Consider the following 14,533-nt stretch of genomic DNA (forward strand, 5'->3'; position numbering starts at 1 on the left):
TGTTATTTAAAGACCATTATGATAATTAAAGCTGCAAGCAGCGATGAAAGGGCCCTCGCACCCGTGCCATCGTCACTCGTTGGCTTTAGGAAGACAGAGCATGGTTGGGCAATGTGCATTTAAGGAGGTATACAGTATATAGTAGTTGCTAGCATGTTTAGTATGTTTTTAGCATGCTTAGTACACAATAGGTATGTGGTTAGTACTGCATTACTGTGTTAACCAGTTCAGTTTCTGTTGGCAGTAGGTGGGGTTATATATCTGAATATTGCTTTGTAGATGTGTTCAGTGCAGGACTTTTATCAAGTATGTGAAGTTTGGGGCAGATTGGATATTGTATGTTTGAGTTACAGCAAATTCATATTTAATTGTAGTAATAGTATGGTTTAGTACTTATAGTGTTTACTAGTATGTTTTAGCATGTTTCTAGTATGTTGGTAGGATGTTAAGCACCTACTGGCATTTTTTTTTATATGTTATTAGGAGTCCACAACAGTGTTTAACATGTCACTTCCTGTTGCCAGCAGGTGGCGCATTGACTGTAACTGAATATGAGCATTGTCATGTGTTCAAGACAGAACGCTTATCAAAAGTGTGAAGTTTGGCGCAGATTGGACATTGCCTTCTTGAGTAACAACAACATCCTGTTTCATTATATTAGCATGCTTTAGCACTTAGCTTAGTATTGCTAGCATGTTTTAACATGTTTCTAGCATGTTTAGAAGTCAATGGTATTTTTAACATGTTGCTAGAACGGCATCAACGTGTTAAACATGACACTTCCTGTTACCAGTAGGTGGCACTATTACTATAACTGAATATTCTCATGTAGATGTGTTCAGGCCATGACTCTTATCAAACGTGTGAAGTTTGGGGCAGACTGGACATTCCGTGCCTGTGTTACAGCAAATTCCTATTTAATTGCAGTATTAGCATGCTTTAGCACTAAGCTAAGTGTTTGCTAGCATTTTTTAACATGTTTCTAGTATGTTGTTAGCATGTTTAGCACATGCTGGAACTTTTTTATATGTTATTAGGAGTCCACAACAGTGTTTAACATGTCACTTCCTGTTGCCAGCAGGTGGCGCTATGACTGTAACTGAATATGAGCATGGTCATGTGTTCAGGACAGAACGCTTATCAAAAGAGTGAAGTTTGGCGCAGATTGGACATTGCCTTCTTGAGTAACAACAACATCCTGTTTCATTGAATTAACATGCTTTAGCACTTAGCTAAGTTTTGCTAGCATGTTTTAACATGTTTCTAGCATGTTTAGAAGTCAATGGCATTTTTAACATGTTGCTAGAACGGCATCAACGTGTTAAACATGACACTTCCTGTTACCAGTAGGTGGCGCTATTACTATAACTGAATATTCTCATGTAGATGTGTTCAGGCCATGACTCTTATCAAACGTGTGACGTTTGGGGCAGACTGGACATTCCGTGCCTGTGTTTCAGCAAATTCCTATTTAATTGCAGTATTAGCATGCTTAAGCACTAAGCTAAGTGTTTGCTAGCATGTTTTAACATGTTTCTAGTATGTTGTTAGCATGTTTAGCACATGCTGGAACTTTTTTATATGTTATTAGGAGTCCACAACAGTGTTTAACATGTCACTTCCTGTTGCCAGCAGGTGGCGCTATGACTGTAACTGAATATGAGCATGGTCATGTGTCCAGGACAGAACGCTTATCAAAAGTGTGAAGTTTGGCGCAGATTGGACATTGCCTTCTTGAGTAACAACAACATCCTGTTTCATTGAATTAGCATGCTTTAGCACTTAGCTAAGTATTGCTAGCATGTTTTAACATGTTTCTAGCATGTTTAGAAGTCAATGGCATTTTTAACATGTTGCTAGAATGGCATCAACGTGTTAAACATGACACTTCCTGTTACCAGTAGGTGGCGCTATTACTATAACTGAATATTCTCATGTAGATGTGTTCAGGACAGAACGATTATCAAAAGTGTGAAGTTTGGGGCAGATTGGACATTCCATGCCTGAGTTACAGCAAATTCCTATTTAATTGCAAAAATAGCATGCTTTAGCACTTAGCTAAGAGTTTGCTAGCATGTTTTAGCATGCTTCTAGTATGTTGTTAGCATGTTTAGCACTTGCTGGCACTTTTTTATATGTTATTAGGAGTCCATAACAGTGTTAAACATGTCACTTCCTGTTGCCAGCAGGTGGCGCTATGACTATAACTGAATATGAGCATGGTCATGTGTTCAGGACAGAACGCTTATCAAACGTGTGAAGTTCGGGGCAGATTGGACATTCCATGCCTGAGTTACAGCAACTTCCTGTTTCATGGCGAAACATCGAAATTTGTCAGGCCGCCGAGGACCCGCCCTTCGACGAAAACTCAAGATCTTCGCAATTTAACGTCGCAAAGGCCTTAAGATTACACTCACCAAATTTGAAGATGATCAGATTAAAACTGTAGGAGGAGTTCGTTAAAGTACGAGGCATGAAAATGGCAAAAACTGCACAAAAATCTGAGAGGAAGTTCAAAATGGCTGACTTCCTGTTGTGTTTAGGGCTATGCTCCAAGAGACTTTTTTGTAGGTATTAGGTGATTACATGTATGTACCGAATTTCGTGCACGTACGTGGAACGTTGCGGGAGGCGCACTCCGTTGAACTTTTATAGGTGGCGCTATCGAGCCATTTTGCCCCGTCCAATTCTGAAACCTATATCAGATGTAAATTTTCGCCAGTTCTGACGCGTGTGCAAAGTTTTGTGAGTTTTCGAGCATGTTTAGGCCCTCAAAAATGCAATTAAATGCGGAGAAGAATAATAATAATAAACAGAGCAATTCCAAGAGGGTCCTCACACCATCGGTGCTCGGGCCCTAAATACTTTTGCTTGTTACATATACCGGTACGTGCAACATTTCAGCCGTAAATCAATGTATAAATGTTAGCTAGATTATGTTCATAGCCTGTCTAGCAATTAGGGATGGGCATTTTTCAAACATTTTGTATTCGAATATTTGGGCCCATAAAAATCGAATATTCGTTCATTTAAATGACGTTGAACGAAAAAAACTTTATTTTTTAAGTTTCAGTATTTGTCACCATTTCTTAACAAGCTTACGATTAGGCAATATACACATCGAGCTTACTATATATCTTAAGGTTTTCGATTTAATTTAATTTAGTTGAAAACATTAAACAATATGTGTAAACAAAAAAATATAAAGAACAAAAGCATTTAAAATGCTCAAGCAGCGCGAACACAAAAAACACTAATAAAGCAGACTGCGCAGTTATCGTACTGAACGTACATATATATACTCGAGGCAGCATATGGTTATCGTGTTTATAATGTAACGTTACTGTTTCACTAGCCTGGTAATACCAAACTCTGCTACTTCGCTTTGCTTCGTAGACAGAGTCTGGCATAGCCTGGAAATCCAGACCTAAATCTAAAAGATTAATGGTCTGGCATCGACTAATGAAACTCGGCCAGCTCGAGGGGCGGCACCAAGCATGCATTTGAAAATCTCACTGCACGCAATTGGATAACACTACGACCAATCACAACAAGTTATCGCTTAGCTACCAGCGGAGGTAGATTAGACTCTTACTGTATCCGGTCGGCAAAACAGCAAAAACGCCCTTCTTGCAAATGAACGATTCGAGCGCCGTCTTCTGCTCCTCTTTTAGAGAAAAAGTCTAAATCTTCCATTGTAGCGGCCAAAGCCGTTTCAAACAAATGGTGTTCATCCATAGCCATCTTGCAATGTTTACTAATGACTGATGTCGCAGCGCTGTCGTCATCTCGCCTCTGGCCCGCCTATATCAGATAAGCCGATGTGATTGGTGCAGCTCAGATAGAGGGGCATATCTAATGAGCATCATTACTCGACACCAGAGTAACTCGCTGAGCAAATTCAACTTGTGCTCTCGCGAGAACTCTGGATTACCAGGTTAAGTCTGGCATGGCATAATTGAAAAGTGTTTTCTTTCTCGCGGGGGGGGGGGGAAGTTTGTCTGAAGTTTAAAATCATTGGTTACCCGTAAGCCACTCACATAACATTTGGTTATGACGTGTGTTATGCGCTGGCTTAGCCGCATCTAACTCCACTGTAAACACATGTATGATGCGAAAACAAAACCATCGAGCGAAATACCGGAGTGATGTGGCTGTGAACGACTTTTGCAGATTATGTGAAGTAAATCTACGCATCCACGGTACAATCAGCGTCTACGTCACGGCTCTCAGCCCCGCCCTCTGTCCGTTGATTGGCCGGCTGTTTTCAGGCCGGAGGAAAACTGAGAGATAGGTCGCTATCTCAGACTGAGTACTGACAGAGAATGTCTACCAGTACGAAGTCTGACGTAGTCAGGCTACTGTTTCACGTTCATGTTGAGAAAAACAATATCCACACGCGCTGCGTTGCCGCTGACAGACGTTGCAGAGACACAAAGATAACGGTTTGCTAAGCGAAGTTTCTAACAGCACTTTGCGTTTTCTGTTCTTAAACCCGTCTCCCTCAACGAATCTTGAAGGAAGTATATATCTCAAAATAATTTTGCTATCAGAAGATATAATATCTGATCACTCGCGCTAAAGCTGCAGTCGTTAATGCAGTGATGGACAGCTGTCTTTCCTCAGTCGACTGGTGTTTGGATTTCATGTGATTTCTCATTGTGGTGGTGATGTTATGATAACTCAGTTTCATTAATTAATTTGATTAAAAGTACTTCCATTTTGTAATATCATTTTCATCTAAGTAATTCCAAACTTCGAGAGGCAGACGACGACTGATCAAATACAATCAACGCGCTCCACAGCGCCACCCAGTGCATTTAATTATAACTGCGAGTAAGTGCTTGGGATTTATCATGGACTCGCTGCATTAACGGCCAGCAAAGCAACGTAGTAAAATTCGAATTAGTATTTTATTTTTCGAATAATACAGATCGAATATTCGTGCACATCCCTACTAGCAATGCATGTTTGTTTATGCTGAAATATAATTAAATATTATTTTGTATTTTGTATCTATCGCATGTCATTATGTGTAGTGAGTTGGCTCACGTGATTTATGTTTCGCGCTTCAGAACTTCCGTTAGTGAGCACCGATGCCCCTGGTTTTCATGGCCAATTGTAGAATTTTTTAGGGAGCGAATGTTTCAGTGCACTGGAATGTTTTCACAATTTTGACAGCCCTTAAAATGTCCGACTCCCTAATCAGAGCCCTGACTACTGAACTAGAGAGTTGACTGAGACCCACCCAGATTTTTTGTAACACTTTAAATGCCTGCCACCTTTGATCAATTAAATGCATTATTAAATGCTTTTAATAAAATCTTGACCCCTAACATTGAACGGTAGTGTAAATAATAATCAAAGTAATATAAATGATTAATATCTGAAAACTTAAGAAGCAATAGACTGTTTACATTTGCATGGTCTGTAGCAGCTTGCCTCAATTGCATAATAAATAATATAGAATGTAACTGATGCATGGTCACAGGTGCAAGTACACTGCCTATTTTACAACGACATCAAACATGGCTCATCCAATCAAATTCATACCCATAACTTTCCATCTTATAATGAAAACTAATATCTTTTATAGTGGAAACCCACCTGGATCTTCTGCATGGCCACGCTCATGCCCTCTTCAGCCGTCATTTGCATGCTGTGGCTCACAGCTTGGACCCCTCCAGTGCGCAAAGAGCTGGCCTGGGTCTCGATCACGGCCTGGCTGAGCTTGGCTAAACCCCTCATCAGCAACAACATGTCGCCTGCCATGATGGTTCCTCTTTACACCTTCTGTACCAGAGAGAAGGAAGTGATTCAATCGCCTCAACCTCAACCGTTTTTAAGCAAACAATCATTGTGGAAATCTGTCACAATTTGGTTTAAGTAGTTGAAAATAAAAACAAAAGAATGAAAATAAAACAAATATAATAGCATCGGCCATGTTACTGAATTAATTAATATAGGCCAACACATAAATTACATTGATTAATATAAACATTGATAAAAAGAAATATTTCTTGAGAACCAAATCAGCATATTAGAATGATTTATGAAGATTCATGTGACACTGAAGACTGGAGTAATTACATCACAGGAATAAATTACATCTTAAAATATATTAGTATTGAAAACAGCTATTTTAACTTATTTCACAATATTTGATCATCAAATAAATACAGCCATGGTAAGAGAATTTTCAAAAACTAAAACAAACTTTTGAATGGAAGCGTGTATATATTTGTTGTTAGTGTACACCAAACCAACATAGACAGTTGACATGAGATATATATTGTATGGGGACTGTAATATGTAAACAGAATGTCTTTAAATCAACACCGGAGTGTCATGGGGCATCAAGAAAACAGCTGTTATCACCATTCTTGGCAGCTCTATCAAAGGTTAAACGTTTTCATGATGACACAAGTCTCAAAGCCTTTAGCCAATGACTAACTGTCTTACAAAGTGGCTGCAGACACAAAGTCAATCACAAGAAGCATATGAGGAGCTATGAACCTGTGATTCAGCCCAGGCACTACTGTAAAACTTCATGATGAATGTTTTTTTTATATTCTGCCAGCTCGCCACTATAAAATGCTCTTTACTTACACAGCAACTTGGAAAACAAGCGGTTTTGCACCAGTAAACTCTTCAGAGCGCAGACACAAATAAGCTTAACTGGGGGGGAGGGGTTGGATGAGAGCCTGACCATCCTGTAAATAAAAGGGCTTTAAACTTGGCCTCTTTCCTGAGGTAAAGGTTCTCCAACAAGGAAAAATTCTCTCAAACAGACCTTGAGCAACCCGTCTGGATATAAACACACCTCGTGTGAAAATAGGTCAAAATTTAGACTTAATTCTACAATGTGATCATTCCTCAATAGCCAACAGGAAGATGCAGCACTAGGAAACAAGGAAGGGATTATTCTGCTTTTATTTCAAAGACAGTCTGGAAATGCTCAATGCACATCATTTCAGATTTAACCCTACTAACACATAGCTCAATAGAGAGGCGGCTTGCAGCATCATGATGTTTGCTTTACTCTTTCTATGCCGTTTATGATTAACAATAGCAATATACAGCAAGTCTTGATAAACAATACACAAGTGACTTTTCATTTAGTTACAATCAAGCTTACTGGTTTTGGCCCTGGGTGTAAACTAACACTTGAAACATATGTGGTAATCTACTTTTTGTACCCTAATCTAGTGAACTAGGTGTGGTCTGGCAATACAGCAGGATTCTAACTGGAGTCTGTACTGTTACACATGAGTAAGGTTGCACATGCCTGGACATATCTGCATATTTGCAACTGAGACATTTAACATGTCAAACTGACAATGCTTGCTGCAAACAATAAACGCTCAGTTGGTTAACGGAGGAACATGTTGCTTATGCTAACCAACAGTGCATGTATTTGATTGAAAATACAGTATAAATATGGCAAAATATTATTAAAATTGAAAATAATATTCTATTTTGATATATTTTAAAGTGGAATTTATTCCAAAACTGGATTTTCTGCATTATTACTCCAGGCTTCAGTGTCACATGATCCTTCAGAAATCATTCTAATATGCTGATCTGCTGCAAACATATTATATATATACATACAGTAGTCAACATCTGAAGTCAACAGAAGACAACATTTTGTCTTGATTTAAGACAAGAACGGGTATTGTTCAAAATTCATGATGAAAAGTTTTGATCCACTTCAAATGTTGACTATTGTATGTATGTACACACAAACGAGTCTCCGAAAATTATATTACTATGTTTTAAGACAATAACAATGGTTGAATTATATCACACTGATATAGTTTAGTAGACATAAAATGTAGGAATAAAAAAAAAAATAAGACTGGTACAAACATAGATGAATTTGCATAAAGTTCTTCAAACAAAGTGTCAGAAAATAATAGGCCATTTCATATATCTTTCAACACCCTTTTATTTCCTTTACAGCTAAAACAATGGCTACTCCTCCCTGAAACAGGACAAACCTCTTAATACACTCTTAAATCACACTGTGGTGTCATAACCATGAAACAAATCACAAATGTCTGCCATTTTTGGACACCCTTTCTTAAGCACTGTGCAATGCTAGACGATCGACAGCTGATGTGTCACATAGAAAGGGAACTTGATGACAGTCTGTGAAATACGCTTTGAGGGGAAATAACCAAGAGTAAACCCAAACCCAATATAAATAAATAAAAAACCCTGAGCCAATCAGAGAGTTAGTTAGGTGAAACACCCTTTTCTTTCTGTTTGCAGGAGGCCAGATTGTGAGTTACTGAATCAAAAGCTGTGGCACGTGGTTATTGGTTACTAATATGCTAAAAGGATTGTTGACAATTATGGCTGATAACTATACATAAACGACGTATGAATATATCATTACATCAATACAAAACATAACAAAAATATAATAATGCATTGATATCTACTAAAATGCACCAATAAACAATGTAAAATACTGCATTATATACATTAAAATATATAAATGAACATAAATAATGCAGTTGAATTTCTCAAAAATGTTAGTTTGTGATTTAACTGGCAACTGACTGATGCATCAGTTGCAGTGAACCAATAATGCAAAATCAAAACGAGCCATATTAATTGCGCACTTAAAGCAGGGCTCAGTAGTTTCGGGATTTCTTCGCTGTATTCTCGCTTTTTGCTCGCAGGTTTCTCTCTAGAGCTCCCCCCACAGCTTCGGAATATATATTTGACAACACTGTCGAAAAACTCGTTGGCGATTCTCAGACACCAGAGGCTAGTAGATCAACGACATCAAAGCAGACGGGACATTCTTTAAAACGTCTTCTTCATTCGGGTTCGAACAGCGTGAGGGAGCGCAATAATGACAGCATTTTAGCAGATTTCTTTTGGCCGTAAAGCAATTGTTTACATCGCGAGACCACCTGATATCACGCGATATCTGACGCGGCGGCCAGCGGCCCGCCGGCTCAAAGTTGCAAGTGCGGATTTTCCGCTCACGGGCACCAGGGGGGTGCGAAACGACCACCATTCAACCCGAAATAAGTAATATAACCATTCCAATGACTCCGAAGCTGTTCAGTTAAGTTAAAAAAGTTACTTAGAGCACCTTTAAGTCAGGTCATCTAAGTTACAAGTTGCGTTCCAAACGAATTTATGAATTTTACAAGGTTATTTTGTCATTAAATAGAGTCTTATAGACAATGTCCCTCCGCTACGTAATTTAAGCTGCGAAAGCTGAGTGCATGAAGTGTCCAACATTCCAGACTTCATTTTTTCAGTTAATTAAGTGCATCATCCCTGTATTTAAAGTGCACTTTTTCTTTTTGGAATTTTTAGTTTGAACACACTATTCACACGATGTATACTAAAAGACGGCATAGAATGGTGCATAAATGCACAAATTGTGATGATTTTGTGTAAGAGAAGCAAATTTGTGTAAGAAGATTTGTGCAAGATAAAAATCATAAGATGCATTTTATGACTTACCTGGCATCTGACTGATACATCAGTTGCATTTGCAGTGAAGCGATAATGCAAAATCAAATCGAGCCATATTGTGCCCTTCAGTCAGGTCATTCAAGTTTAAGTATGTATTAGTTCACTGCATATAGTTTATATTGTACCTCACTGACAAAAGTGTTTTTACTGTCCAAATATGCTACAACAGTTTACAAATAGAGTAATAAAATAAACTTAATTATAATAAAGATATATGCTATTGCTTTTAGATTAAATGTATCTTATTTTAAAGATGACCTCACTGCAAAAGAAGGCATGAACTCATTTTTTGTTTTGGTAGTGTATTTTCCAAACAAACCAGATCATGCACACCACATCTTCTCTACCTGCGTGTGCCTGCCAACCCTTAATGTTTTGCAAGATTTCTGGCACATAATAACACCAGCAATCCTAGAGGAGTTCAAGTGTAGTGTAAACGAACAGGCCTTGTGCTTCGACACAGTTTTGCACTACAATCAACATCGTAATGAATAGACTATAGAATATTACGTAGAGTTCTTTGGTTAAAGGGTTATTAAAATAACATTATATAATGTTCCCAGGGCCATGTGGACATGATCAAAACACATGTGCAATGTACGTGCAACCTTACCAATCCATACGCACAGAAATATAACAGTATACAAGTATTAAACACAATTCGAATCCAGATCAAAGTATGGTCCCACGACACGTGTGCTTTGCACGTCTGTTAGCCAGCGATCTAAAGTACACGTTACTTAAAAAACAATTTGCGCTCGTTACAGTGCTGATTTTCATTCAACGACTTAAATGCATTAATATAAGTTTATTCAGCCAAAGAAATGAATGCATTGGTACTTACTTGTGACAAATACGTGTTTGTTTTCAGTGTCCAGCTCTCTGTGTACGCTGGATCTGCGTCCATGAGGTGATATCTGTTTACCCTTCTCGAGTGTGTTTGTCAGAGCTGTTTGGCCCCTCCCCCAGTCGCCTGCTATTGGTTACTCTGTAGACGCGACGCAGTGAGAGAGCAGTGCTTGGAAACTTTATCTGCGATTTTATTGGTTCTTTTCTTCTTCAGTCATCGAAGGTTGACCCTTTATATGCTGACAAAGGACAAATATTTTATATGAAACTCTCATTACGAAGAACGTCTTGAAAATATAACCGCAATACTATGCGATACTAAATTAGTGCGTGATGTGCTTCAATAGCAATATTTTAGGAATATAATGAATTAGTCTGTCTTATTATTTATCCATGAGCAGTTGCATCACATTAAACCGGTTCCTATTGCAGTTTTTAACAAATCGTAGTATGGAAATTACGCATAATTCAATTTCAAAACAACATCATGCACATGCTTGATAATTTACTGCCCTCTAGTGGTTCAAAAGCCCCAGCCACAGCAGCGTGATGACGTGGCAGTGCATCCGCTGTAAATAATAATAATAATAAAATAAAATAAAACCTGTATAAAGCTCCTTGGTTACTTATAATTTTCCACAGCTCTGTCTGGACTTTTTTATCTACTGAAACTTACAAAATGTATTTTTGCAGTGTTTCGTCAACAGAACAATCCATAATTAAAGGGATAGTTCACCCAAAAATGAAAATGCTGTCATCATTTACTCACCCTCAAGTTGTTTCAAACCTGTATGAATTTCTTTTTTCTGCTGAACACAAAAGAAGGTATTTTTAAAAATGTCGGTAACCAAACAGTTGATGGACCCCATTGACTTCCATAGTAGGAAAAAAAAAAATACTATGGAAGTCAATGGGGTCCATCAACTGTTTGGTTACCGACATTTTTAAAAATATCTTCTTTTGTGTTCAGCAGAAAAAAGAAATTCATACAGGTTTGAAACAACTTGAGGGTGAGTAAATTTGATTTGATTCAACTTTATTGTCATTACACAAGTACAGGTACAAGGCAACGAAATGCAATTTAGGACCGACCTGAAGTTAAGAGATACAGCATAACATGAGGAGAGTTGAGGAGAAAAAAAAAAGGCAACCCCCAGACTATGTTCCAATAGGGAGTACAGTTTGGGGACAGTAAAACACCTCAGCACATTTGCACATACACAACATGAACACACAAGACTTGCAACAGGGGAGGGGACAGGGGGGTTGGAGGTAACCCAGCACAGGCAAGCAGCCATCCGGTCCTGCAGCCATTTCGGCGCTGGTCACAGACCCGCCTGTCAGACTGGTGGTAAAAAGCGTCGAAGGCGTGGGGAACGCAAGAGCGTCTCTTTGCAGTGCTCTCTCCAAGTTTGGAGAGCAGTGCGGAGAGAGTCTCTCAAAATACAAGACAGTAACGAGACGAGAGGAGCAAAGCAGGGAAGATAAGGGAGAGGAGGGTAAGAAAATGCGACCGCCTTCGTTGAGAGCCAAAGTAAGAAGGGTGACAGAATTATCATTTTTGGGTGAACTATCCCTTTAAATAACAGCCTACAACCCACTGAAGAGATGTCTATCCGTCACTGCCTCGCTTTCATTCCCGTTAAAAATCAAATATGGTTGTTGTATATTTGTAACATATTATTTTTTGTTAATAAAAATAAAATAAAAAATAAAATATGGAGTGAATAAGGTCTATTGGCCCAAAAAATGCGATTGCCCCCAAAACTATTCACAGTAACTAAATAGCATGCTTTTGCATAGAACAAAAATATAATTTTTGTAATAATTAAATATAAACTATAATTAAACACATATATTTATAATAACACACACACACACACACACACACACACACACACACACACACACACACACACACACACACACACACACACACACACACACACACATATATATATATATATATATATATATATATTATGTAATATAAATAATTAAACACACACTATTAATTATATTATATTATATTATATTATATTATATTATATTATATTAATTATATTATATTATATTTATTATATTATATTATATTATATTATATTATATTATATTATATTATATTATATTAATTATATTATATTATATTATATTATATTATATTATATTATATTATATTAATTATATTATATTATATTATATTATATTATATTATATTAATTATATTATATTATATTATATTATATTATATTATATTATATTATATTATATTATATTATTTCATATTATGTTTTCATTGAAAATATTGGTGCATTTCCTGTGTTGTACCACTAGGTGGAATACATGTCTTATATATTGTGATTCTGTGATTTGAGAGTAGTGACCTCATTATTACTGTAGATGTTAATCATGAACTTTTATTTGTTTGTTTCCTTATTTAATTGAACGAAGACAATTTGATCTATAAACAATAACATGTTAAAACTCATCTGAGTTTTATCCCTTGTTTAGTCTACTGTTCCATGTTGCTTATATTGTGGCTGTTTGGCCTGCGTGTTTAAGAGGACTTGCTTTATTGGATAAAGCTGGACTCTATGGCTATACTTATCAAACATAAACGTAATCAAGCATGCTGTACATGATGTTGACATACAGTAAGCTGTAACTTGACACATTTAGTAAGAATACAAGAAATGATGAAAAAACACATAAACAGAGAAATAGAATAAGCGTTTGCATTGGTGCAACACATTCATAATAAATTTGTGAAGGTTTATTTCTTAACTTCTGCTTCTGCAAGGTTGAATCATCAACCAATGCAATACTCATAGATTCTCAAGCAATTTTAACAAACATGTTTTAATGCAAGAACATCATTCTCAACAACTTCTCAACTTTGTCTTAAAGGTTATTTAGTTTAATGTGGCTGATTTCTTCCTAACTCATTTGAAATGCACATGAGCTCTACGATTGCACGGACATGACTTTATAGTCGCTGCAGTTGATAGGGAAATGTTGGTGGAAATGAATTAGGTTGGCTGGAGGGCCCACATATCCTGAAACTTCGAAAGATCTCAGAGACAGCTCTATACTTTGAAAAAAGGAATGTTATTGCTGAACATGGTCATGCACCCCATCTCCAACATAGAGGATGGAAAATTAATTTTCATACCACCTATCAGCAAACCCGTCTCATTCAAATCAGAGTGGCCACTGAAGCATTATATTTTCCATCCATTTTACTTGTGCATATGACACACTTTCCTTTGTTTGATGGGGCTGGTCATCAGTGCATAAGAGAGAAAGAAAGAAAATCAGAACAATGTTGTCATACTGTATATTGGGAGCTGTAACATGAATTGTTGTGGTGGGTGAACTATATAATAGCAAGTCAGCCCGGTTGATGAACTTCACATCTTCCTTTTTGACCTTTGACAGAGTCTAGGCCTGCATGTTTTTATGCTTTTCATAACCATACATCCGAGAAGAAATTTCCACTGAGCTACTAAGACCCTTTTTCTACTTGTTGGTAAGTCATTCAAACTACAACTGGTTGTCAAAAGAATGAATGAGTAACACTTAATAACAATATTCTTTAATACTATCAGCACATATAACTACAATATTATGCTTAACAGGAAGGATGCAAATATGTCTAAATGTAAGATGTGATAAAATGTATAAAAATAAAATGTAATAAATTAAGAAAAAAATTTGCTAACTGTCAACTGCAATTCTGAATATTTGGTTGTTGTGGGATTTTTAGTTTTAGCAGAAAGTTATAAATGTGATTTATTCATTTAAAAATGTAATTGAGCATGTGTATACACAATCACGTATGACTGAATGTAGTAGTCTAATAATATAGTAGCATATATATATGAAGAGTTCAGACACAAAAGCCTCTAAGTGCCATCTGAAATTTTCTTCTAGAATGATAATTTTTATAAAGCTTGAATATTTAAGTTAAGCAATTTCACTTAAATGACAATTAATAGGTAATTTGCATTGCCATTTAAGTGAAATTATTGAACTTAAATATACAAGCTGGATAAAAATGATCATTCTAGAAGAAAATTTCAGATGGCACTTAAAGGCTTTTCCATCTGAACTCTTCATATATATATATATATATATGTGTGTGTGTGTGTCTGTGTGTGTGTGTGTGTGTGTGTGT

The 14,533-nt window shown here is 36.9% G+C and overlaps 1 protein-coding gene across 1 annotated transcript in view; it reads right to left on the reverse strand.

Moving 5' to 3' along the window:
- The window catches only part of coq8aa (coenzyme Q8A-a), a 34,152-nt gene extending 23,655 nt beyond the window's left edge, over positions 1–10,497 (reverse strand). Inside the window, exons 1-2 of the mRNA XM_082148234.1 lie at positions 10,352–10,497; positions 5,608–5,793 (exon numbers count right to left, since the gene is read on the reverse strand). Coding sequence (XP_082004360.1) covers positions 5,608–5,772 — 165 coding nt within the window. The 5' untranslated portion in view covers positions 5,773–5,793; positions 10,352–10,497. The remainder of the gene's footprint in view (positions 1–5,607; positions 5,794–10,351) is intronic.
- Positions 10,498–14,533: the final 4,036 nt, after the last annotated feature.

This window comes from Leuciscus leuciscus (assembly GCF_965113295.1).
Source record: "Leuciscus leuciscus genome assembly, chromosome: 19".
In the NCBI taxonomy this organism is placed as follows: Eukaryota; Metazoa; Chordata; class Actinopteri; order Cypriniformes; family Leuciscidae; genus Leuciscus; species Leuciscus leuciscus.